This window comes from Marasmius oreades, chromosome 7, assembly GCF_018924745.1.
Source record: "Marasmius oreades isolate 03SP1 chromosome 7, whole genome shotgun sequence".
In the NCBI taxonomy this organism is placed as follows: domain Eukaryota; kingdom Fungi; phylum Basidiomycota; class Agaricomycetes; order Agaricales; family Marasmiaceae; genus Marasmius; species Marasmius oreades.
Window position 1 is genome coordinate 501,655 of NC_057329.1, and position 24,368 is coordinate 526,022.

Sequence of the window (24,368 nt, forward strand, 5' to 3'; positions counted from 1 at the left end):
GCGCACTCACATAAGAGTCCGTTTCGCCACCGTCCTCAAAGCTGGACTCATTACTCTCGGTTCATACAATGGCCACACGAAAGCGAACGTGAAGAACAGACACTGTAGAAAGTCGTAAGCGACGACCAAACGAGCAGGCTGCTGGGTTGTAACGAGTGTCAACGAAGGCGAAGAGAAAACTAGCTGCCATTCCGAATAATAGCGCCAAGAGTGATGGTGATATTGATCAGGTCGGTTTCTGTATCCACGGATAACGCATATGAACGCACAAGTGAATAGAAAAGCCCACCTGAAAGGTGTTGAAGGGAAGTGAGATTTTGGGATGTTGGCCAACATTATTGTGACTTACGAATTTATAAGGATAAGAAGGATACAAATCTTCCCCCGAGATATGCTTCTCCTTCCATATTTTGAGAGAAAAAGGGTGGATACACATCGAACAGTCAAGAAAGATACAACGGCGCTGCATTGGGAAGTTACACCGCGGTTCAGTTTTAAAGCACCTAGAACCCATCAAATACAAGTGGAGACTTACAGACCGAACAAACGAATGGCATTCGTTGTCATTGGCAGGCTCAAGTTTGATGAAGATGTGGTTGAGACCGTAAACTCGTTGGGAAGAAGAGGGAAGGAAGGGGAGAGGCACGTAACGTCAAAGCAACGTCAAAGCACGCTAAGAACAGACCTTGGACTCGTCCCTGTTCGACAGCCGACGTCAACATACATCGATAAGAAAAAAAGGCTAACTGAACTAGGCTGACATTGTGAAACGCCGTAGTCACTGACATATATTAATTGGAGCCTGGGCTTTGGTGAGTATGTATACCATGCAAGGTGGGATTATTGATACGGCTAACCTGATCCTGCCCTAGACAAGTAAAATTCCGAGTGGATTTGTAGCCCTGGGAGCGAAACGCGAAACCCATCGTATGTCCCGGCACCCACGTAGACCTGCCTCTCAAAAGAATCCATCCGAACGACTTCCGAACGCCAGTTGGAAATTTTGATGTGATCTTATAAGCCGAGCCAATTATCGCCGGTTGTCGGACCTAAGTGAACCTTTTGCCTCGATTCCGTGCTCCCCTATCGCTTAACACGCGTCCGAGTCGAGGGAGCTAGAGGGAGTCGAATATCAAGGAGCTCGACGTGAGCAGTTTGTGCGCCGCGACGCGACAAGTCACCTCATGTGACTGATTCATTAACGCGAGAACTGAGAAAATATTCCATCATTCGTCGAATTTGGTTTGAAGTCATCGAAGCCATCGCAACAAGACTGAGCTACTGAAGGAATGATCAACTGTGAAGATAGACCATATTAGCGACGAATATCGGTATATTACACTGAAGGATTCCGATCAGTCTCCAGCTCCATATGTAGATCATTCGAGTTCGATTTGAGCTCAGACGTGTCTGTACGACGTGCGAGGCTAGTGATGACGGTTCCATGATCACCTACAACAGGAGAGAGAGCCTGAGTATCGTTCGTTCCGTCACTAACCCCCACCACCGTCATCTGGCTCGAATCGGTCCTGATAGAATCTACCTCCCAGTTACTCCCGGCAGTAATCGTAACCTGGGGCAGAGTGAAATCTCTGACAGAGTCCGAAGGTGCGCCAGAAGAGACCCAATAGAGGATAAGTGCATTGAGAGTCACCTGATTGAACCCAACAGCCCCCCATCGTCAAAACCGTGCAAAGGAATCGAGGGAAGGGGAACGTACATCCACCGAAAAGAACGACATATATTCCGAATCCCACTCATGTCCCTTGGATGAGATCAGAGCTACTAATGCACTCGCCTGTTGTACGAAAACGGGACTTGTCAAAAATCTCATGCCGATTGGTGAAGGCGCTCCAACTCACAACATATATAGTTAAACCTGAGAAGGCTCCACTGTTATTGGCATAGAATACTTTAGTATCTTCTCGTACGAATGTTGGAGAGCAGCGACCACGTTCACTCACACCAGAGTCTTCTTTGCTATCGTTTTCAAAGCTGGACTCATTACGCTTGATTTTTTCAACGGCCATACAAAAGCAAGAGTGAAGAACAAGCACTGTAGAAAGTCGTAACCGACGATTGATGTTGCACTGTTAAATTCCTTGTCAACACAGATACGCCATTTGGAACAAAAGAGCATACGAGGGTGGTAAATCCTCGATGCGACTCACAGATATCCATCGTATTCCACCAAACAAGCACCATTCCCTCCGACTGTCATCGAAATTCCAGTGATAAGCAAGCCGAGTAGTATCGTGAATCCCAGTTGTACCACCAGACAGACTTTGTACATGGGAGTCCTGAGGCGGGCTATCATACATCCGTTTGACCAGACGATGTACACCTATATATATCAAGAGTTTTGAGAATGTCGAAAGGTTTTTATGGAAACTCCATACCTTCTCGACAAGGAACGCGTGGATGAGCAACTGGGAATCGGCGTCACACAAAGCAAGTTGCATGAAGTTCTGACCACGTACCCTATTGACACCATGTAAAATGGCACACGCGAACATCGCCACTGAGCATGCAGCAGAGTCGGTGCTAGAGTCGACGACGGCGAGGAGAAAACCACCTGCGATACCGCAGTTAGAGCGAGTCAGGAGCGATTAGGTCGGGTTCTGTATCACAGGTTACGCAGATGAACGCACAGGTAAAGAGAAAAGCCCAGCTGGAAAAAAAAAAAGATCGAAGATGAGATTCTGAGATTGTAATCAAGAGGGTTTAGGACTCACGAAGTTATCAGGATAAGAAACATACAAATCTTCCCCCAGGACATTTTCCTCCACTCGGGTTTCGAGGAAATGAAGTTGTACAGGCGTCGAGAAATCAAAAACGTCACAACAGAGCTGGTTGTCGGAAAATGAGCACGGTTCAGTAATACAAGAACACCTAGATACTCACAGGCCGAGTAAACGAATGACACTCGCGACCGATGCCATTGACAACCTTCGGTAGTCCGCTTGTGGACACGCCTGGGCTCGATGAAAAGCTGTAGTCTGAGACCGTTCACAGCTCGTTTGGGGAGGAAAGGGAAGGGGTTGAAGGGAAACGTAACGACTTGCAAAGTCTACATTCAAAAGGCTTTCAAATTCCCTGCAGCTGTTCACCAGCCGACGCAGCTGACGTGATAGTCTATTTTCAGTAAACCGAGGCGGAGAATGAACGGAAAGAGCAGACGAACCAAGATGTCATTGTGAAACGCCACCATTGACACAGTTCTTCTATATTACGGTGGGGTGAGTAAGTGGATTTCTATGCGGCTGACTTGGGATTACCTGTCGCGGTCATGACCAAGTCTTCTTCATATCCTTGGAAGCGAAACTCGCTGGCAGGATGGGCTGAATCGTGATGAATGCATTCGTACATTTTGAGTAGCGGGAACTCAAGTACTCACCGTGCCCGTACTCTACCAAAGCGTCGGATATCGGTTGAGGTTGGAATGGGCTCTCTAAAACACTAGTAGCAATCAGTGGTCCGAACCTAATTCTGTGATTGAAATTGAAGCCCATACCTGAAATCATTTGCCACAAGCCCTGAAGTAATAAGAAAAGGTGATACATACCTTTTATCAAGGAGAGTGGGGTGGGTAGTCTTGTGTTGGTCTTGTGGGAAATAGATTAAGAGGCCCCGCGGCTTTCGAAGGGCTACGTACACCTTTCGCTTCGTCCATCCCCTCCCTTGCTCTCTCCTCGCTCTGTCCATTCTCTAGCGTTCGCCGTAGCGTTCCTTGTGGCTTAGACAGGTCTGTTAGGTTTAGCCCTTCGATTGAAGGTCACTAATATCCTAATTTTTACAGTGTACAATGGCTCGTAGCCTGAAAAGTCGCCGTGAACACTAGATTTTGGGATATTTCATACTGATAAGAGTTTGAAGACTTACGGGAGGGCCGTTACCATTGTTGAAGCATCACCCATCAACTATCATATTGTCCTTGATGCTGTATGCCGTATGTCCTCCTTTTCAATTCTACTCAGATATTGTAACTGATGCGTGGCCCTTAGGATAATTCATTCGTCTATGTGACCCGCAGAGAGATTTTACGGTGTACAAAGCGAAGTCGGAGGAAATGATGTTTGTTTGTCGACTGTGACCGGGTTATGGGACGTGCGTATGCATTCATACTCAATTATCCGTTTAAACAGGTCTAATCACGCCTCCACACCCCCCTGCAGGTAGCACACTGTTATTACAAGCGGAACCTGGAGCCTCGGAAGCGTACTAGTACTTGCGCCACGAATGTCATCCCTCACTGTTGTCTACCTCTACACCATCGAAGTTCAAAATGGCCTCCCGAGTCAACCCCTTCTACTGCCTGTATCCACCAATGCTTTCAAAGTCGGACATGCTTGACGTCTGGCCCCAAAGCGGAGGTCCATTACATGCACATCGTCACCTTTCTCCGACCAACATCAGAATCGCACCTTCATTACCCAACGGCATGCCGGGTTCACCGTCTGTGGAGGAGGCATTCAAATATTCAACCCTACGACATCTTCGTCTTCCTCATCTTTACTCAATCCATATCTCCCTCATTTGCCGTGCATTTTCAATGCTTCTCTGGATCAACTGCCACCAACGCGAATTTGTATCGAGCCTGTCGTCCACACAGTACACCACGCAACGTGCAACACAACGTTTCTGTTGCTGATAGCCATAACAGCCGGTGTCAACGACTCAGTGATGCATCATGCAAATCGTTCAACAAACTAGTGATGCTGTTGTAACTGCACCCGTTCAACTTCCTTAAACGGGGCATTCTCTGAAGCCTCCCCTGGGTGGCGAGATGCTTCACGACGTCGTAACCAGATGGCGCTCCAATACAGGGCCATCACTAATCGACAATCGTGCTTTGAGAGATTGAGAGTGGGAGGGTAGTGTCAGGATGTACTTGTGCGTCGTGATAGGTTTCTTTTTTCTTCGTTAGTAATCGCCATTTATATCTTCCCTTTGCCAGAGGTCTACTTATCTACGGAGTGGGAGAAAGATGAAGTCAAACCGCGCCGAAATTGACCCCTTGCACACGGAGGATAGGACAAGGATAGACTGGTCGAGATGGGCTCTGAATGTGGAACGTACCACGTGTGTTCGCTCTGCCCTTGAATGTCATTTCAGTGTGAGTACGAGGAGCGGGGACTCGGGAGGATTCCGATACACGCCAGATACGAGGAGGTCTACCAAAATTATAGATCTAGGGAGCGACAATGGCGACTGGGACAGGAACAGATCCTCGTGTATCTTCATCAAGAATCAGTATCTCAATCCGATAGCTGAATCAACAAATCAACTGATTCTGATCTTGCGAATTCAACTGAGTAAGCTCTTAGTTGGAAAACGATCTTGATGTCGGCACCTCTAGCGTCCTTTATATATTTGTTCACATATGCATGTTGCAATCTCTATCCCCCACGCTCCTTTCACGGCTTGCAAGTATGAGAGTACAGCTTCTACTTGGTTCAATGTGAGTGGAATACCAATTCATCAAGAGGCCATGATTTCTAACTTTCCGTGAGCAGCGTATTCTTCTACCTCGTTGGCTGTTCCAACGGCTTTAAGATTCAAGGATTTCCGACGCAAGCAACGTTCAACCAAGAAGCCACAGCTGTATTTACGATCCAATCGGGTGACCCGACGCACTTTGCAATTGTAGCAACCCAGTCTCCCTTTCCTCTCATCAATCTTGAGGAGGTTAACACGATTATCCTTGTGATTGGGGGCCGGGCGGAAGAGACAGGTTCGGCCTATGCCACATTTTCTAGAGGTGGAGGGTACGTCGTCGCCATGGTTCCACTTGGTATTCAACCTCACCCCAAACTTTAGTAATCCGGTGACTGTGGCGGCGTGGAACCTTGCCACTCCTGGCAGTGACATATCGACGATACAGTCGTGGCAAGACTGGCAGAAAGGTTGGACAAAAGACGGTCCACAAAAGTACGTCTCGAGCCGAGATAACGTAGGCCGACGCTCAATAGGAATCCATATCTAAACCCTTGATCAGCCTTCCGTTTTATGTTGACCCTAGTCCAATATTCGTCGCCGCTAGCTTTGGGATGAACGCGTCGTCTTCGGGGCCCTCCACGCCTCATGCATCTGATAGGAGCACGCTGTCAACCGCCAGTCCGTCCCTTTCAACATCTTCGAGGTCACCAAGTCCTTCTGAGACCCAACTAGGTCCTTCCAAGGCTCAACCAAGTACTTCCGAGACTCAAGCGCAACCCAATCCTGATGCCACTGGATCAACCACCGTAAGCCTTCTTTACTATTCCTATACTATCGTTGTGTCAACCAGTTGAGGTTATTAGCACACCACCAGAACCCGAACCATTGTAGGATCGGTGGTCGGCTGTGTCGCCGCAGCTTTCTCGGTGTTTGCCGGCTGGTGGTTGTGCAGGAGTAAACGTAGGTCGAGCGGAACTCACGCGCCCAAACCGCTAGATGGGGACTTTGAAACAGTGACCCCTTATACGCTCTCTAACCAGCACCCAGTTTCTGCGTCTCAAAAAGCCGTCCCTGTCAACCGTTTAGTGCAACATCAGGGAGGAGATGGAGACATGACGGTTTCGGAAGACCGGAACATGGGTCAGCTGAACATGGATGTATATTCCACGCTTGATATGATAAGTCGGGATTTGGCTGATCTACGTCGGATGGTACAAGATTCCCGACGGTTGGAAGAATCATTACCCGACTACAGTAGCCAGTAGCACGGGTCCTAGTGGTAATGCCCTCTCCCCTATATATCACTATGTGTATTACTACAAGGCTACTAGCTGCGGTAAGGCTCGTTTCGAAACTTTCTTAATATTTTTTTGGGAGAAATATGCACCGCATCCGGCCTGAAGACCTGATTTTTTGCTCCGAATCCCAGTAGCGATAGATAGTGAAGCGCTTGAGCACCCTGAAAGCGTGAAGCGCCAAAACTACGACAGGATCGAGCAGTTTGGCGATAACGGTACTGCAGCTTCGAGTTAATTGGAAAGTACCTGGCGTGCAGCTTTCCTCTATGACTACTGCTGAATGCCCTGCATTACATGCACTAGTATCATGTCTTACTGGCAGTGAACAGAAGTGTTTCATGAAAGCAGTAAAACTCGTCGATTTTAGTTAATCAGCTTGATACGTGGGTAATATAACGTATTCTCCAGAGGGTGAAGGGAGTACAAGACTCCTAAAATTCACGACAAATCAGTCAATTACATTTACGCAACTCCATGGCACTTTCATCCATTGTGGGATCGTATCGACACTTCAAAGTGAACTGCTTTCATATTCTCGAGAGCTTGTGTTTTTTCATGGAGTTCAAGTTGGTTCAACATACAGCGAGTCCACAATATAGTACTGCTATGGAAGATGGAGATGACAGCCTGAGCCTGGAGGACGAGATGAAATAATGATTAGATGGGGTTACTACAGATATGATTGCTTAAAATTGGCTTAAAGGTGTGCTGTGACGAAGAACAGAGAAAATGAGGATGCATGCAGGCCTGCGACTGACCTATCACTGACGCGTCAGTGGCAAACTAAACTATGTTGCAGGATGAGCAAGCGGTGTTGGCGATAACAAAGATTGGTGCAGCTTCGGTGACACTGCACTGAGGACGACTATGAGTTGTGAATGGGTAGATTGGCAAGTAAGTACCTGCAGGCGCCACGACTATTGCTGAATGCCCTGTATTACATGCCATGCCCTAGTATCCGACATGTCTTTAGTGGCAGTGAAGAAAGCGTGTCGTGAAAACAGTAAAAAAATCGATTTCGGATCAACTTGTGGGTAGTCTAACGGTTTGATAACGGTAAAATACTTTGATGAGACAAACAGCCACAAACAAAAGTTGTCCGCCTTCTGGACTGTAGCCACCTGCCACTATAGATACAGCACGGACCCACAGCGGGATCCGATGCTGGAATCACAAACGCTGGAGTGGCGAGTGTGTTCAGAGTTCCGGCAGTTCTGAATTCAGGGACCACGCCGTATACCCTCCTGAAACATCGGTTCACCCATCAGTGTCAACGTTACCTTCCACGAGTATACCCTCTGTCCACCACTCTACCCTCTCGTGGCCACTGATGGTCGCTCAGTTCACTGTACTGGATAGTACGCTCCTGATATACTTACGTTTTTTCTCCTTCACTCACGCCGTATCTGTATCTGGTCTCTTTCACAGAATCCAAGGTGTGCAGTTGTTGACCGGAGTAAGGCTGGAGCCTGGAAAAGCTACAGGACGGTCTTTCAGCTTCAAGAGCACGAGGATACACAGCTCTGCCTCAGGTCGTCTATGGAAACCGTCACCCACAATCAACGAATCGACACCTTGTGCCATTCTCGAGGCATCACTTTTTTCGTCGAGCGATCATTACCACCGATCAGTTGAACGAACGCTCCTGTGCACGTAGGAAAGGCGACGATCATTCATTAACATTGTGTATGCCATGGGTCCGAGTTTGGATTAAGGCTGAGGCTGAGGCTGAACAGGTTGGCGAGAAGAAACTGCAGGAAGTTCGGAGACATGACTGCGGCACGAGTGATCACAGGCAAAAACCATTCATTCCGAGGCGTAGAAACTCGACCGATCTTGAAGAATCTTCGCAGTATAGCCCACCCTTTTCAACAGAGTGTGGGAGGTCTCTGAACGAACTTGGACCACTCGTTGGACTACTGCAAGCAGTAAGAGCCGTAGGGAAGTCGCACTATAGGCTTGCTTATCGGTGTGGTTATGGTCCATAGCCGGTGGTAATCAAAGCGGGTGTGAGTCATAGTATCAGATCCACATGAGACGAAGATTTGGGAAATCCAGTCTTAGTGTGTCAGTGTTACTTGCCCGCTGTCGAAACCACCCGATGCCTGTCTCAGCACCGCCCTCGACAACACTGGTACCCGCCACATATACCCGTTTCACGGTTGAAGCGATCATTATCACTGGTAGATAAGTCTACCATTACTCTCAACTGCCTGATTCACCTCCCTCCTCTTCCCTCTCACAATGGCTGATGCAACTACAACCTTGACATTCGAAATGGTTCAAGCGCTTGGCCGCCAGCAGATCGTCAGAGTGAGTTGTTGAAAATCTGCAAATGTCCAAGCTAACACGACTTTAGTATGTAGATGGTTCGTTCAAGTTGGACTCGTATCACCTTTGCTTCTCAATCTTACCTACTACAGTCTGCAGCACCACGTTCCTCGTCTATGATATGATTATCAATCTACAGCTCGAGGTTGACCACATTTGGATGAGGAAATGGTCATTCCTTACTATTTTATACATCCTCCAACGTTATCTCCCGTTATTCGACACCGTGGGGTTGATACTTCACCGTAAGTGCGTTCGAGTTTGTCTCGACAGTAACCACTGAAATGCTGACTCCATATATAGATGACTTCGGAGCGAATTTGAGTACTCATTATTGTGCCTTGAACTACAAGATCACCTCATGTACGTGCCAGCACTACTATGTTTCAGTACATTCATGAATGGGAGAGCCTGACGTAAACATTCACACAGGGTCGTTCATGGTCGGCGTTATGATGTCTGAAAGTAAGCTCAGCTGTGTCGCGCGTGTCTTTTGAAACGTTGTTCACCTTGTTTGCAGTCGTTTTAGCATTCCGTGTCTGGGCGGTCTGGGAGAGGAGGCTCCCAGTAGCCATAGGACTTGTTGTGTTCTTCCTCGCCTCTTGGATCCCAAGCACCTTTATGTTATCGCAATTCGACGACGCCACGGAATGTAGGTCTTCCAAAGTCCCCTCCCCATCGCACGCGGCACAAAGCTTAATTTCGTTCTGCAAGTTGCGATTCTCCCTTTCCCTAATTTTCGTGGATGTTTTGTCGCTGGTGGAAGTCAAGCTCTACACCTGGCAGCCTTGGTTTGGGTTTTGTGGATGGTATATGACGCTGGTGAGTCGCTCATTCGCTTTTACGTGAAATAGATCCCGACGGATTGTTTCTAGGTGCCTTTGTGCTGATTCTCATTCCTGGAGTGGCAGCATGTAAGTCTGGCAGCTTCCGACAATATTCCAGGTCAGTTGATGCCTACTTAGACAGGAGGGGTGGAAGATCGGAGCTTGTCAAAACCATATATAAAGACGGTAAATCACATCTTCAAGTGGTTCCGTAAAATTCAAACTGACCTCGAAGCTAGGCGTCGTTTACTACGCGCTAATATCCTGTAAGCCGTCACATCCTGAGCTAGTGCTATAAGCTGAACCCCGAATTCCCTCCCAGTAACCTCCATATTCAATGTGGTTGTCATTCTCACTCTTCCGGTAAGCAGTGAAGTCGATACGCCTTAGCACAATACCAGCTGGGAACTGACCTTACACTCCCTAGCCTGACTTTGTCTATCTCTTATCCTCGTACGTAGAACCGAACCCTTCAGGGGACCTAAATCACGGCTTACCCCCATCGTACAGATTCGAACGTATATTGCATTCCCTTCTAACCAGTCACGCAATCCTCCATATCCGTCAAGTATACTTTCGAAATTCAACTTCGACGACCCAAACGATGTCGGAGATTCGATTCGGACGAAACGAGCATCGTTCGTCCTTCCATCATACCGAACTGCAAAATACAGAGATGCCACCAAATCCAGCGAATCTCGCAGCGGATGAAGTTTAAAGGATTCCAGTACCTGTATATGTAGTATCTGAACTTGACATACGCCGTGGGCTACTTAGTGACCCATAATTGTGCCCTTCAATGGTGTCGAATATAGGACACGGAAATTCGGTCGCTTCGCGCCCGCTTCAAGCGTCACGCACAAGTCACCTCAGGTGACACTGACACTCAGTATGGCGCTCCCAACATCGGTCCTCTTCCTTCCAACTTCTGGTCCTTGGGCGCCGAGCGGCGAATTCTGAACATCAACGAGGCTATGTGCTATACTCTCCAGGATACGGTTCGAGCTGCATACAAAGTCAGGAGGTGTCTTCTAGTTTACTCGTCGAATTCCGAGTCGGTTTTGCTGACCTACTTACTTACCTTCACCAACGGTCCCGATGGCAGGTAACACCGCAAGCCCTGCATCCGATACTTATCCCGATGTGGACCTGCTCGAAAACGAATACATGAAACGATTTTCCGAAACACATGAAAGTCGAAAATAGGTCGTATCAGCTCCGGAGCGAACATGGCGTTTGAGATGAGGAGGCTCAGCAGGATCCAGTGATCCCCGTTCAATCTTCGGCAGCGATTGCGATCTTAACACAGAACGATGTTCATCTCTCTGTTCCCTCGACCCTTGCGATTTCGGGACATGCATGGCGTTACGCGTAGCTATGTGGACTTCTCGGAAACAAGGTCACTACTCCTGGGCTTGTCTTCATATCGAAACCAGAACCAGAGGAGCTGAGAGACCCTGGTTGATTCATCCTTGTATGATATTTACCAAGGTCTGAACGTCCCAGCCGACCTTTGAAGATTCTGAGTAAAATCGTCGACCCAACAAGATCGCATATGCGATGCATCTTCAACATATCTGCAGACCGAGAATACGTACGTTCTGCATATCTATCCGAGCCAGTGCTCTCGGAAGCAGCGGGAATTATCCTCAATTCGGGCAGGTCCATTGTCGATAAGGCTCCGCGTACACTTGCGGATGCTTTGAAAACTGGCTTGCTTGCAAAGGGGGACGTGAAGAGCTCGTCGCTCGAACTCTTCTGACCGTCGCACACGACGAGGCTGCCAAGCACGATCCAAGCACGACATTTGAGCTGGAGTACCATCGGCCAATCCAACTAGCACACTTTTTGGAGAAGCTTCTCGCACCCGATGTCTGGGAATCGGTCCGCCACGCCAAACCAGTTCACGCGTACGATGATGCTCTCGAACTCGAAGCCGCCTTTGCTGAGAGCTGGATTAATTTCTCCCATTGGGTACAGCTTGGTAGCCACGAAATGTTCAGTTGGGAATGTGCGACTGAACTGCTCAAGCGAGGGGCGGCGATGCAAACGTACGATAACCAGCAGAACCAGGACCTTGGAATGGCCCTTCACAACGGGGATCTTGACTCGGCGATTGATATAGACCGCACAGGTCTCTGTCAGGTTCAGGTGAAGAATTCCGTGAAGTCTGAAAGGGTAGCACCGAATCCAGAGGCGGCTGGAAAGTGTCCCAACACTTGTCCAATCCTGTCAATAGTCATGCAGCTTGGGGTGGACGAGGAGTACCACGGCCCACTAGTCGAGATTGATACGACGACAATACAAACCGACACTCCTGCTGGCAATACACGCTCTAGCACAAGCTCCGACCCAACAGACATAAAACGATGTCATTATTCTAGTGTCCTCTATGGCTGTGTGGCGGCCACGTACTCCTGCGTTGGTGGTCACGCGGCAATATATGCGACTCTCCTTCGAACACCAGCACTGTTCCACAACTACTCTAGAGATAAGTACCCAGACTTTCTCACTGCAGCTCATGAATTGTCTCCCAACATGAACAAAGACGGCATATTTTGGACAAATTGATGAATGTTGACATCCTTCCAATTGCTTTGAACGGGGAGTTGCCTCGTGCTGAAGAGAAGGACAACCTAAAGGGCATGCTCGCGCCGATGTTGTGGGGATGCAAGGCGTTGGTGATGGACCAGACGCCACCCCGTAGGTGCAATTGATGGTCTCTATCTGAGGCCAGTTGGCAGGTCGTGAGGAAGATGAAGAAGAAGAGGATTAGAGGTTGGGAGGGAAGGTATCAACCAGTCAAGGTTTTTTTTTTTCAATGACTGTCAAGGAGTTCTCGTTCAAACTGCTATTGTATTATTTGCAATTCATATTGTGGTTTTTGTTCCTCTCCCGTTTCACCATGATATGTGGGAGCAACTCGAACTAATCCTTTGCGCTCCCTCGCAACCGCTTCGCAAAATCGCAACGGATAATAACTGTGACATCAATGAGAGAATGTTTGACTCGTCAACGCCAGCAGCCTGCCACGCAAAGTTAGCGATATCCTTCTTCGATGAATCCAAAGGCGGTTTTACATGGGTGGCGATCGTCGTTGTGTCCAGGTCTGTACGCTCCATCACCTCGCATGCCACTCACTCAGAGTGCTGGAGTCCAACTTTTTCACGATCAGCGTCTGGATAGGCTAGGCAATTGCTCATCTTGTCAGGAACAACGGTCGTGCATATTTCGAAACAGCCACATGCGGATTGCAACAATTATGAGTAGATGAAGACAACATTACAATTACTGAAGAATATGGTAAACAAGCTATCCATACACAGACTCCCAATCCCGCTGCCGGATACCAGCAACGACAAGAACATTGACAGCGTTGAGCTTCCAGTTGGCTTGCGCTACACCAGACAACCCCGAGCTTGACATAGACATGGCGCAAAGGATCAGGAGCAGAAAGAGACAACAAAACTGGTACCAGAGGGGTCTGTCTAAATAGGGAGCCAGGAGGAAATCGGGGAAGACAGGATTACTAAGAGACTGAGAGCGTGCGGGAACTGGACTTCAGAGCTTGGAGTAATGGATTCAGAAGCAGGAGGCGGTGGTGTGGGGTAGGGACACTGAGACAGTGATCTGCAAATGCTACAGACCAGCAACATGCGGAAATGCTCAGTTTTTTGAGCATACAACTCACTTGAAGACCACTCACCAAGTTGTTCACAATCAATCAAACTCTTCGAGCCTCAACCCTGTGCCATGTTGCACAGATGTGGGGGGGCAATATCCAGCTGCTGTTCCTAAGTCAAAATTTTCGATACTGCTCCTCTTCAACTCGTTGGCCATTTTGAGGTTGCACAGCCACCTCTTGATAAGTTCCGTCGGAACTGTGAGGCGCTTGTCGGTGAGTCCCGCTAGGTCCATTTCGTCTACAACCACAGGCCGTTTGTCACCGATTTTTCTCTTGTAGAAGCTTCTTGCATCCTCGGCAGCAGAACGGTCCATTAGGTAGTCATGGGTGAACAGACGTAGCTGTGCAGCCAGGCTAGCACAGTAACCTTCGTTGTCGATTAGGCCGAGGTCAAAATCGAGGTGGCACCGGACGCCAGGGATGCCTGTTTTGTTTGACCTCGTCAAAACCTGTAGGATGCCACAAAGTGGGTCTGTCTTCTTGCGGAGTTTGATGGCGTATACAGTAAGAATCTATGCATTGAAAAGTTAGACGAGCAGAATAGAGTAAAGTTATTCATACAGACTTCGGGGGACTTAGAAAACCATTTCTCAACATCTCTTGCCAGTTTACAATATGATTCGGAATAACCGACTTCCACTACAACACTTGGATAGCCACTTGCTCCTGAAGCAAATCGGGCTAGGGGGACTATGTTGGTGTCGGCTGATTTTCCACCACTTTGACCAGTGTACGCTGAAAACATTCATGATTCAGATTGCTGCTGCATGAGTTATTGACTGAAGGGGAGACATACTTGTCTGCATACTTGAAGTGAAGATTTGAATATAGTCCATGCCTGGAAAGTTTGCAAGTAAAAGCTCTCTATTGATATCGGCCCAACTACTAGCTGCTGAGTCATGTGGAATGCATGGCATTGCCACTTTGAGGGAGAAATGAGCTTCAGAAAATACAATATCGTAATTGATCCTGGATTTCATTCATTATTAAAAATTTTTGACAATAGGCTAGAACTCACCGAAAGATGCGAGATTGAGGCAGTCCGTCAAGAAAATCTAGCACGTCCTCGATGTAGTCCGATTTGACGGAAAATTCGATCCGGTCCTCTGAATCTTGGTATTCGTCGTCAACCTGGCACCGCTCCGCAACACGCTGTTCAATTTTCGCACTAAAAAGTGTTCAATCTCAATACGGGAAGGCAAGCACAGTACTGAGTACTCACAGAATTTCTTTGAGCGACTGTGAAGATTGTGTGGAGGTGCTTGATAAATGCGAGTCAGCAGACACTAAAGGCGATGATAAGCAAACTGCGTACCTCACTGGAGGCGGCGAAGAAGGACTCGGATGAGAGGAGGATTGGCTTGAGGAAGAAAGCTTTCGGGTGCCAAAGGCAAGAGCAGGCGATGGTATATGGGCAGAGGGCCTGCTGATTGCAGATGAGTTGACGGGATGACGGTCCAAAAGGCTCATGATAGCAGGCAAGGAAGGGAAACAACCTCTAGAGTCTCCTATTAGCGAAGTTTAGCTAAGTACGTCTGATATCACGTGAAAAGGCACTGAATGACGCCGTGTTCTCCTCATCGCCAGCAACGTCGGAGAACTTCATATCGAAACGAGATGATGACTAGAACCAGAGAAGAGACCGTGGTCGAGTCTTCCTTCGATGATGTTTACCAAGTTTACCGAGGCTTGGTAGCATGGCTAGATGTCAAATCCAGTGAGGCTGCATAATAATTGGTATTCGTCTTCATGTTAGCCTTGTAGCTCTCCAAAGTTCAGTTTCTTCCTAAGTATCGAGTTGAAAACCCTAAACCTGTGAGCGTTAAAGTGAGCGTTAAAGTGGGCCGCCGAACCCCCGTACCATCTTCCCACACGGTTTAACAGCCTCGTCCTGAACGTCCCAGCCGACCTTTGGAAAATCTAAGCAAAGGGAGTTGATATTCTTCAACAAACTATACAGATATCTACGAACTACATCCTATCCGGTGCGTAGAGGCCTCAACTAGCCTCAACGTTCCCCTACTAACTTAAAGGCCGGGGTTGGTCTGGATAACGCAGACCAAGCCAGTCTAGCCAAGCACCAGAGCGAAGAAAACATAGAAGATGCCAGTTTTAACTCCAGAAACTCCCGTATCCCAGACAGTGCAGGAAGTTTCAGCTTCAAACGGTGACAACAGTAGCATCTTGACGTATATTCTTGTCATTGGAGCGATCCTTTTTGCGACGGGTGCTGGTGCCATAAAATGGTTGTATCCGAATAGTATCGAGGACGTGGAAAGGGAGATAAAGTGCGTTGACGAATTGATTGAGGAAAATATGGGCCTTGAGCGTAATATCTTGGGGGATTCTGGTTGGGGATTTAGAGAAAGGTTGATCCAGTACGTATAGCCAATACGACTCCTTGTTCGAGAACCCGAGATTGAGTGGGGATTTCTAATGCAGGCAAGACGAGGAGGCACGTAGAACCAGGAATAAGAAGAATGCGGAGCCGGATAGGAAAGAGATTGTTGAATGGATTATCTTCCGCTGGCGACAGATGGAGGATGTGAAGGCAAACTATCTGTCCTTGATGAATTTGAAAGAGGAATTGATGGTGCGTGTGGTAGCGTTGCATGTTGTGGAAGCCCTGGATGAAAAACGATTTTTAGACGGCGATAGATGAACGGAAGCGAGGCTTGCATACTAGGCACGCACCGATACCAACGATGGCTGTGGACGATGGTTTTCGGGTAGACTAACTGTCCCCTTCATCCAGGGGCTCCGACGAGTCCAACAATGGCCAATTCGTTCATTTCTCCCCCTATGCAGATTGTTGTATCGCTTTGCTTTGAATGCTTTACACTGAATTCGAGTTGCCTCGAACTGTTCGCCTAATCGTATCGTGCGCCTAAAACAAGAACCTGGAGAGACATAGAAGGAAGCAAGTGACGAAAAGTGCTGTTGTCTCACCGACCATCCGCTCTCCCCCCTGAACGACCTGCTGGACAAACACGAACGAAAAACCGAACATTACAGACGCTGCAGTGGACCTGTCGGTACGTCGAATGTAGTTGTAAGTTGGCGGAAAGGAATGAGAACAAGAATTCTCAGATAGAAGAGTGGACGCGGAGCTTACTTGCAGGCAACGGGCCATCAATCGTCAATAACGAGCAGGAGCTGCCACCCAGCTTTGTTGGTGAACGTCTGCCGTACCCAGATCGCCCCATCCAACTTCGCTTCATATGTCGTCCACAGAGATATTTCAAGCAACCTCTAGCGGAACGTAAAGTCCACTTTTCGACTGATATCAGCAAATCTTCTAATGTTGATAATTGAGCTACTCACCAGGCGGGAAACGCAGCTCATATGAAAGCAGTGGCCCACTGTCAATGCGGTAAAGACCATGAAGCGACTGGTGGAGAACATACGACCTACGGAGGATGTTCGTCGTCGATGAGCTATGTCATGATTCTGGATAGTTGTGCTGGCTAGTCTGAGTCGACGTCGAGCGCAAGGAACTCCGCTTGTGCTTAGGCTCTGGTCATCTAAGAAAAAGTGATGTTGTGTTTAAGGGACCTGAAAGAGAAAAAACAATGCACTTACATAGCAGAGCAGAATATAAAGGCAACTTGCGCCATTCAAGGTGAGGTGGTGGACGAGGAGGTCAAAGAAGCGTGGGAAGGTTAGATACACCCGATTCGGATGACAGACAGCTGGAATGACCTGTAGCCATCAATGGCGGTGTTTGAATTACAGGTCAAAATTCATTCCAGCTGTCTGTCATCCGAATCGGGATGTATCTAACCTTCCCATGCTTCTTTGACCTCCTCGTCCACCACCTCACCTTGAATGGCGCAAGTTGCCTTTATATTCTGCTCTGCTATGTAAGTGCATTGTTTTTTCTCTTTCAGGTCCCTTAAACACAACATCACTTTTTCTTAGATGACCAGAGCCTAAGCACAAGCGGAGTTCCTTGCGCTCGACGTCGACTCAGACTAGCCAGCACAACTATCCAGAATCATGACATAGCTCATCGACGACGAACATCCTCCGTAGGTCGTATGTTCTCCACCAGTTGGTTCACGAATTAATTCAAAATTATAAAAAACATCTTTGACATCTTCCTTTCAAGCGTCCTTTCAGGGTATGCATGCCCGCTGCGAAGATATCCCACCTCATCGTGGGTCCAATCAAGACTTGAAGTTTGGAAGGATTCAGTAAGTAGATAGTTATTCAGCTCTGGCGAGACAGGCGTTGAAACGAACGGAAATTGCTAGTAACTGTGGAATCAAAGGAATGATATGGAGTGGGCTATTGTGGGCACGCAAGGAAGGCAGACGTCCACTGTCAGTTGGCTCGTGGCCCCGGTGACGCGAGCAGCGGGTTTTGGCTCCCACGTAAGCTCCGCATTCGCTCTTCTATCTCGACCTACAATCATGAACCATGTTAACGATTTATCTTCATCAGTTCGGGATTACGTTCACGCACCGTCACGTCCAACTCCAGCTCTCGCAGCCTCAAGTAGCACGCTTTGATTTCGTGCAACTGAGACCACTTGAAAGTCATCCACGCCACAATCTTTGTCCTATCGGGTTCCGTGTTCATGTTCGTCTTGATTAGACGTACTTCATCATTACGTCTGGTTCCAGGAATGGAAAGAGGATCAGAGAGTAAGAAGAGGAGAGATGACAGATTTTAGCATGTCAAACATGGGTGCGAGCGTCATTGGCAAACTTACTTCTCCAGTATTCGTCTAAAACCAGGTCCAGCTTTCCCAAGTATATTCCACCGGAGGCTCATGTTATTCTTGATGAGCGTATCAATATACCTCACTCGACCGTCCAGATCTTCAATAGTGTACGGATAGAACCACTTTTTGGCCGCTACCGTCGCCGCAAGGGCAAGCCCTCCCAAGAGAAGAAACTTCATCAACAGACTCCCCTTATCGTTGCTAGCAGCCGAAATATTCTCAGTGGCAGCCGAAACGGAGGTTTCTCGATGGAAAACGGGCATCTCTGGGGATATCTCTCTTCAACTGTGCTTTGGCCGCTGGATTCCTGAAATCTGCCCAGGATTAGCTATGGATGCCTGCGAGCCTCTCAGGGAACAACACGTACCGAATTACTCTTTTGCTGCAGATATTAAGGCCTTCAAGCACTCCTAGTCGACTTGTTGCCAGGAACTCACAAGGACTTCGACGTCGACGTCGGTCGGCTTTTTCATCCCAGGCATTGCTGTTATGGTGCACGTGCAATTCAATTGGACAGTAGCGCCTACCATTACACTATCATTCCAGCTGGATTCTGTTCGCCTTCTATGTACCCGGGAGAATATTGTAGGCGTAGTAATAGAGGCAGAGCTACTCGAGCTGGGCATGATAAAATACACTCAAAATTCAAGCATGATGATGACAAAAGCGCTTGAAGTGCTTCGAGACTAGTTGAAACGTTGACTGGCAATACTAAAAGTCTCGATCCACCCGAAGTTGTTAAGTCTGAGCAGGGGGCGACCAAGGGCGTTTCGTTCACGTCCACTACATGATAGGTTGGGCTTGTATTCTCGTCTTTTTTTTTTTTTTTTGAACTGAGTCGTATTGCTCGAGAGTCGAGTGAAAGGTAGTGGGAAGTCACACTTGTCACATTTCCGATTTCCTGTCACTGCGATATCCGGCCTTTTCTTACATCAAAATTCGTTCATTTCAATCGAAAAGCGTAGACAAAATGGGAAGCAAGTGCATGTAGGCGAACCAGTCGAAACAAAGTGGAAATGGGTAAAATGGGGGGAAACAGACGGGATTCTAAGCTTACCGGAGGCGACGAAAAAGTGGCAGAGACACCTCAGATAAACTGAGCACTAGAGGACTACCTTAGTCCCATCTAGAGGAAAGCTGAGCGGTGCCTTATGTACAGTACGTGTTCGTCCCCTTCATCTACCTTTGACTGATGTCCCATGGTTCACAGGCCTAGAAGTATCCCTCCAGTATGGTAGCGCTGCTAGCAACCCGATACCAAAATATGGCTCAATGTCAACCGCAGGGATACCTGCCTTCCAGCAACCTAAGAACACTAGCCGATGCCGAACTAGGCATGTTACCCACATTTCGAACGTTCTCGCGGCATTTTTCATCTTCCAATGTTATTACCACGAGTTTGGAACGATTTTCGATACAATAGCGGCCCTGACATAGATTCAAGCGAGCTGCGCTGTCGGAGATCCATCTCGTTCAGGCTTGGTGAACGAATTCGAAACCAGGAGTCGGGATGCCGTACTTGCGCATGGAGTTGTCGACTCTTGTCGACTCCATTGACAAGATCAGCAGCACTTCGACATTTGGTGACGAACGAGCGTTCCAGGCCAGGAAAGGGAAGAAATGCCCCTGTTCACCTAGCCTGTGGGTTGTTCCTGGCGGACCAAGGCGGCACTCCCGATGGCTGCCAATTTGCAGATGAGACGCCGCTATACTGGTTTGCGTATTTTCGGAGACGGAAATGCCGATTATTGCTGATAGACCCATACGCGTTGGTGCGAGGATAGACGATGAAGGACATACTCGAACCATCCGTAGAATTTCAACAGTCGCGTGGGCGGATTTTGAGGACTAGTTCTACCTGCTTTACTGTGCCTGGGGCAGTCATGATGGAAAGTTTGCCTGCGGTCTAATACTTCCTTGCTCTTGGTGCCAACCCGTTGGAAGTACGACGGCTCATCGGTTTGCCCGACTATCCTCGGAGCGGTGCTCTCGTTACCCAAACTCGAAATACTTCTGCCCCATCGCGATGGCTCTCCCAACCCCACCCACAGCTACATTCAATGTAGCCCTTGATTCGGAAGCAACGATACACGTACACGATCCGATGACGTTGCAAAGCCGTCTAGCTCGACCAGGCAGTGGTCGAGACGCTACCTTATCGAAAACCGACACAAAGCCCTACCTAGCCCCACCTTCGCTGCCGAAGTCAACACTCGTCTTGTGAGGACCTCATTCGGTCACTTTTTACTATTGCGTTATCCGATTTGTCAGGTTGAACCACGAACCAACCTTCCGTCTTCTCTTAGAACATGGAACAGACATACACGCCAAAGCAGAGAGAGAGAGGGAGCTGTCGAGGTCAACAACCTCAGAAAAGTACCGCAATGATCCTCGCTCAGAAACAATCCGATCTGTATACTCTCACCGAGCAGACAAACCTTAGCGGACAATATATGTCCAATAACGTCTGCCAACATCAGATAGCGTCCGCGGAAACCACACTGGTCGTAACGCCTCTGAAGTTGCTATTCCAATTCATATCCCCAGGTGGTGCATCAGCATTTTTGGTATCGACACCGTTTCATTGGAGTAACGAATAAATAGCAAGTACGATAGACAGGCACGTTCAGTTACATAGATGTATCATTACACCACTCGCTTAGCTCAAGCCATCTTCACCCATAACCCACCTTTAATGCTCATAGTCAACAAGAGCTGCAACATAATCTTATCCCTCCCTTTCGTTCCCTTCCGTCCTTTCCACTGTCGTGGTGGCTTGTCACAGTCATCCTGCGCATCATCCGCGAACGAGAAGGACGAAAAGTTCTGAAGGAGCCTAACGAGGAAAAACGAAGCTTCGTTGTATGCGAACTAAACATATTGTTTAGCCTCTTACCCCCAAAAAAACGTAGTCAATAGTCACGACCACTCACTTGTTGTCCTAAGCAAATCCGAGGTCCAGCATTAAACGGCAGGAAGATAAATGGGTTCGGGGTGAGATACTTGTGTAACCGCTCGTCCAAGAATCTATCGGGGTCAAATTCATGGGCTATGACGAGCGAGTTAGTAAAACTTGAAATAATGCATACACAGAAGGAAGCAGAAAATGTGCAACGAACCGTCGAGACCCCAAAGATCTTCTCTCCGATGAACGTAAAACACGCTATATGTTACCCTGAAGTCGAGGTCGCCAGTGTTTGAAAGGTGAGAGTGTTTCAAGAAGGAAGAGATATATACCTTGTGTCTTCAGGAACAAAAATCGGGGGACCGTTCACATTGGGCAATGTAGTCGCCTTTGCTGAATCTCTACCGAAGTCATTAGTTCCGAGTCCTCAAACTTCTGAGTCAATCGAAACTTACCTGGAGTCGGTAGGCCTTTGGGAAAGTTGCAAATCGTCAGTTGGAAACTGATTTCTGGATAGTTCAAGCTTACACAGGTGGATACAGGCGTAACGTTTCTGGAATAGCACAGACATGGAGTCAATCAAATAACCAAATATGTACGTGCAGAAACCCACCATTCAAAAACGCACGAAGATACTTCATCTCCTTGATATCTTCGTACGATGGTGGAATGGTAGGCGCAACATGTCTTAGAACGTCCTCCCGGAGCCGTTGAACAATGTCGGGGCGTTGCGTTAGTACGTAGACAGCAAACGAAAGTAGTGAGGCGGTCTGAGAGGGACGAGAATGTAAGGACCGCGGGAATAAAAGAAGGGCAGAGATTCCTACGGTATCTCGCGATGCGACGAGAATATTGACGAGTTCATCGAGGATAACTTGATCATCTGTTTGAAAACCGTCAGCAATATGATCAGGAGAAGCTTACTGAAAGATGACCTGTGTTCTGGCGGACTAAATGCGCAAGGAAAAACTCGTCTTCCTCCAACGGTTCCTTCGATTGAGCACTCCGAGACTCTTCCCGTTGTTTGACGTTTGCGAGAATCGGTTTGACGAATTCATCAACGACCGCCCTATTCATCGCGAGCTCGTCCTTCCAAAATTCCATCAGAGGCCACACTTTGCCGGACCGTGCACGTTGCACTGCAATTTCTTGTCCCTTCATAAACGCTGTAACGAATCGATTCGAAGGATGGTTCTCAAATTCGTATGTGTTTGAAATCCCTGATGACTTTGCGTAGGGCAATCCCGCATCGAGTGACCGAACATTTTTCCCAAACAAGAATTCAGTGGCAGAGTCGAGGGTAAATCGACCGACCGCGTCCTGAACGCGTTTAGTCTCTTCTTCAGTTTCGGGGGGGGGGGGGGGGGGAGTGGAGGGGGCCACGAACCTGGAAATCAACTGGTTGCCCTTCATATAGACGTTCTTTCATCAAGTTGATAGTTTCCATCGCATGGTTTTCAAAAATTTCGAAAACACGAATGCGATCTTTACTGAAAAACGGCCGAGTCATCTGTCGATGAAACCTGTGAATATCAACAAGTCAGAGCCTGTAATCAAGAGGTGAATTAGAAGACAACGGAGAAGGATCAGCGACCTCTCAAAGTGGGCGCGGCACGGATAGAGGCCCCATGAGAGAACGCGGTCCCGGTAGTAACCCTTTACCCTCTAGTCGGTGAGACGGTAGACCATCGGCGTTGACCAAAGAGGACGAAAGCGCACAAAGGAAGCCCAAGGAAAGTCATGTCCCGAAAAGCTAGCCACTTACTTCCACATGTCACCTGAAAAGAAGGATTCAGAAAATGAAGAGAGGACCGCGAGACATGTACAGTACCATCAGAATTGAAGACGCCCTCGCCGAGCAGAGATTTCCATTGGGAGAAAAGAAGTGGCCCTTGACATCAAGAAGAATGTCGGAAATGAAATATTGAAGTTGATGAAGTTTGATCCATACCCTTCACAAACTCATTAAACTGCGTTGCAAGGACGGCCTTAATATGCGGTGGTTCAAGTGTTACCATCTTGATTGTCGAGCGGTCAATTTAGCCTGCGTTTGACATATATTGAGATACTGACCCTCTTATCTGAATAGACCTTCAAGAAGTAGGTATTCCCGTATGTTTCTCCCCAGTCGCCATAAGCTTCGACAGAGGAACATCCAAGTTGTCAGTGTTGTAGTCGGCAGCCGGAGACGTATAAACAGACCTATATAACCCGACTGGGAACTCTTCCTGATATCCTTCATGATTGACCGCGAACTCTGACGAACTCTCGGCACGAGAACTGCACCTCTTGCCGCAGCATCCCGCTTCATCTTGAAATCCTCCCATAACGGCTGCCCAGGTATCGCCAGCGCTTGAACCAGAATTGAAACTAGTACATTTACAGTCGTGGAGAGTGGAAGAATTTCAAGATAATCCAGTGCTCGTAAACATAGGTGTACCACAATTACTCGTCTAGAGATCCATGGGAGCTGTTTGAGCACAAATTCTGGACCAGGAGGAAGAGACATGGTGGTGAAAAGGCGCCAACCCAACCATGTTGAAATGGCTCGGTAATAAAGGCCTTCCGCTGGCAGTGGCAACCGACCTGGCGGTACCGTCGAGCTCGGCCAATTTTGACACCGCCCGCGCTGAATTATGTTTCAGCTTTGATTATCGATTATATCACTCACAATGTCAACCTCGCATTCGCAGAGAGGAACTTTGCGTTTGGTGCATCCAAGTCGACGAGATATATACCCTCCTCTAGGGCTTTTCAATTCTACGCTCTCAAATAGTTCGACTCCACCAAGTCGGCATCGTCGGTTCGATCGGAGTCCTCGGACGCCCAGTTTTTCTGCTGCCGTCTCACTCCCAAAGTCCCTTCTTGGAGTCAATATCCTGCCACAAAGAGACGTTGTGTCTGTGATAAGGGCATCCAGGCGTTAAGCTTACGGTTTCGGTCAGCATGAGTTTTAGCCCAAGATAAAGTATTAGCTGCTAGAAATTCTAGAGGAAGATTGAATCAGAGGGAATTTCAGAGATTATAGAGACCATACTTTTGGAGCGACAGCTGAATGATGTCGAAGAGACTGGACGCTTAATTATGCCCGATCGAGCGGCCGATGATGATGATGTGCATAATAATTGTGTACAATTGTGATAATTTGCCAACG

The 24,368-nt window shown here is 48.0% G+C and overlaps 12 protein-coding genes across 13 annotated transcripts; 7 read left to right on the plus strand and 5 right to left on the minus strand.

The window, feature by feature from the left end:
- Positions 1-1,336: 1,336 nt before the first annotated feature.
- On the minus strand, positions 1,337-3,627 carry E1B28_010860 (uncharacterized protein; the record flags this gene model as incomplete). Its single annotated transcript, XM_043155842.1, has 13 exons — positions 3,566-3,627; positions 3,398-3,459; positions 3,279-3,341; positions 3,185-3,224; positions 2,905-3,122; positions 2,736-2,849; positions 2,652-2,671; positions 2,400-2,575; positions 2,172-2,344; positions 1,965-2,090; positions 1,863-1,893; positions 1,721-1,798; positions 1,337-1,654 (listed from the first exon to the last, which is right to left on the minus strand). Exons 4-13 carry the CDS (start codon positions 3,209-3,211, stop codon positions 1,337-1,339), a joined length of 1,281 nt encoding a protein of 426 aa, XP_043005624.1. The 5' UTR covers positions 3,212-3,224; positions 3,279-3,341; positions 3,398-3,459; positions 3,566-3,627.
- Positions 3,628-4,987: 1,360 nt separating this feature from the next.
- On the plus strand, positions 4,988-5,344 carry E1B28_010861 (uncharacterized protein; the record flags this gene model as incomplete). Its single annotated transcript, XM_043155843.1, has 1 exon — positions 4,988-5,344. One exon carries the CDS (start codon positions 4,988-4,990, stop codon positions 5,342-5,344), a length of 357 nt encoding a protein of 118 aa, XP_043005625.1.
- An 88-nt stretch (positions 5,345-5,432) lies between these two features.
- Positions 5,433-6,704, plus strand: E1B28_010862 (uncharacterized protein; the record flags this gene model as incomplete). Its single annotated transcript, XM_043155844.1, has 5 exons — positions 5,433-5,461; positions 5,517-5,768; positions 5,821-5,931; positions 5,999-6,245; positions 6,303-6,704. The coding sequence occupies 5 exons, from the start codon at positions 5,433-5,435 to the stop codon at positions 6,702-6,704; spliced, it is 1,041 nt and encodes a 346-aa protein (XP_043005626.1).
- A 1,721-nt stretch (positions 6,705-8,425) lies between these two features.
- E1B28_010863 (uncharacterized protein) lies at positions 8,426-8,725 on the plus strand (the record flags this gene model as incomplete). The annotated part of the gene is made up of 1 exon (XM_043155845.1): positions 8,426-8,725. One exon carries the CDS (start codon positions 8,426-8,428, stop codon positions 8,723-8,725), a length of 300 nt encoding a protein of 99 aa, XP_043005627.1.
- A 256-nt stretch (positions 8,726-8,981) lies between these two features.
- Positions 8,982-10,613, plus strand: E1B28_010864 (uncharacterized protein; the record flags this gene model as incomplete). Its single annotated transcript, XM_043155846.1, has 12 exons — positions 8,982-9,050; positions 9,097-9,313; positions 9,372-9,431; positions 9,501-9,533; positions 9,589-9,720; positions 9,783-9,890; positions 9,944-9,982; positions 10,034-10,081; positions 10,135-10,161; positions 10,218-10,258; positions 10,323-10,348; positions 10,406-10,613. The coding sequence occupies 12 exons, from the start codon at positions 8,982-8,984 to the stop codon at positions 10,611-10,613; spliced, it is 1,008 nt and encodes a 335-aa protein (XP_043005628.1).
- Positions 10,614-11,260: 647 nt separating this feature from the next.
- On the minus strand, positions 11,261-11,719 carry E1B28_010865 (uncharacterized protein; the record flags this gene model as incomplete). The annotated part of the gene is made up of 1 exon (XM_043155847.1): positions 11,261-11,719. One exon carries the CDS (start codon positions 11,717-11,719, stop codon positions 11,261-11,263), a length of 459 nt encoding a protein of 152 aa, XP_043005629.1.
- Positions 11,720-11,890: 171 nt separating this feature from the next.
- E1B28_010866 (uncharacterized protein) lies at positions 11,891-12,466 on the plus strand (the record flags this gene model as incomplete). Its single annotated transcript, XM_043155848.1, has 1 exon — positions 11,891-12,466. One exon carries the CDS (start codon positions 11,891-11,893, stop codon positions 12,464-12,466), a length of 576 nt encoding a protein of 191 aa, XP_043005630.1.
- A 674-nt stretch (positions 12,467-13,140) lies between these two features.
- On the minus strand, positions 13,141-15,207 carry E1B28_010867 (uncharacterized protein). Of its 2 annotated transcripts, XM_043155849.1 has the most exons (8): positions 15,138-15,207; positions 14,896-15,088; positions 14,803-14,841; positions 14,599-14,748; positions 14,377-14,549; positions 14,146-14,315; positions 13,602-14,092; positions 13,141-13,534 (listed from the first exon to the last, which is right to left on the minus strand). In XM_043155849.1, exons 1-7 carry the CDS (start codon positions 15,184-15,186, stop codon positions 13,616-13,618), a joined length of 1,251 nt encoding a protein of 416 aa, XP_043005631.1. In that variant the 5' UTR covers positions 15,187-15,207; the 3' UTR covers positions 13,141-13,534; positions 13,602-13,615. The 2 variants fall into 2 exon arrangements, with proteins under 2 accessions (XP_043005631.1, XP_043005632.1); XM_043155850.1 differs by having other exon boundaries at positions 14,896-15,207.
- A 286-nt stretch (positions 15,208-15,493) lies between these two features.
- E1B28_010868 (uncharacterized protein) lies at positions 15,494-16,318 on the plus strand (the record flags this gene model as incomplete). Its single annotated transcript, XM_043155851.1, has 4 exons — positions 15,494-15,565; positions 15,639-15,958; positions 16,023-16,173; positions 16,229-16,318. Exons 2-4 carry the CDS (start codon positions 15,684-15,686, stop codon positions 16,316-16,318), a joined length of 516 nt encoding a protein of 171 aa, XP_043005633.1. The 5' UTR covers positions 15,494-15,565; positions 15,639-15,683.
- A 1,588-nt stretch (positions 16,319-17,906) lies between these two features.
- On the minus strand, positions 17,907-18,572 carry E1B28_010869 (uncharacterized protein; the record flags this gene model as incomplete). The annotated part of the gene is made up of 3 exons (XM_043155852.1): positions 17,907-17,987; positions 18,048-18,198; positions 18,298-18,572. 3 exons carry the CDS (start codon positions 18,570-18,572, stop codon positions 17,907-17,909), a joined length of 507 nt encoding a protein of 168 aa, XP_043005634.1.
- Positions 18,573-20,335: 1,763 nt separating this feature from the next.
- E1B28_010870 (uncharacterized protein) lies at positions 20,336-20,752 on the plus strand (the record flags this gene model as incomplete). Its single annotated transcript, XM_043155853.1, has 2 exons — positions 20,336-20,529; positions 20,581-20,752. The coding sequence occupies 2 exons, from the start codon at positions 20,336-20,338 to the stop codon at positions 20,750-20,752; spliced, it is 366 nt and encodes a 121-aa protein (XP_043005635.1).
- A 221-nt stretch (positions 20,753-20,973) lies between these two features.
- E1B28_010871 (uncharacterized protein) lies at positions 20,974-23,723 on the minus strand (the record flags this gene model as incomplete). Its single annotated transcript, XM_043155854.1, has 15 exons — positions 20,974-21,180; positions 21,243-21,358; positions 21,429-21,484; positions 21,547-21,615; positions 21,670-21,684; positions 21,743-21,767; positions 21,828-21,984; positions 22,042-22,097; positions 22,150-22,534; positions 22,602-22,737; positions 22,980-22,992; positions 23,046-23,105; positions 23,166-23,232; positions 23,288-23,352; positions 23,417-23,723. 15 exons carry the CDS (start codon positions 23,721-23,723, stop codon positions 20,974-20,976), a joined length of 1,734 nt encoding a protein of 577 aa, XP_043005636.1.
- Positions 23,724-24,368: the final 645 nt, after the last annotated feature.

Excerpts from the sequence above, each read along its gene's own strand:
- E1B28_010867 (XM_043155849.1), bottom strand. The coding sequence starts at position 15,186 with ATGAAGTTCTCCGACGTTGCTGGCGATGAGGAGAACACGGCGTCATTC. Across the intron at positions 14,842-14,895 it reads TCTTCGCCGCCTCCAGTGAG|CACCTCCACACAATCTTCAC; the intron begins GTACGCAGTTTG and ends GCATTTATCAAG. Across the intron at positions 14,316-14,376 it reads CACTTCAAGTATGCAGACAA|CGTACACTGGTCAAAGTGGT; the intron begins GTATGTCTCCCC and ends GAATGTTTTCAG.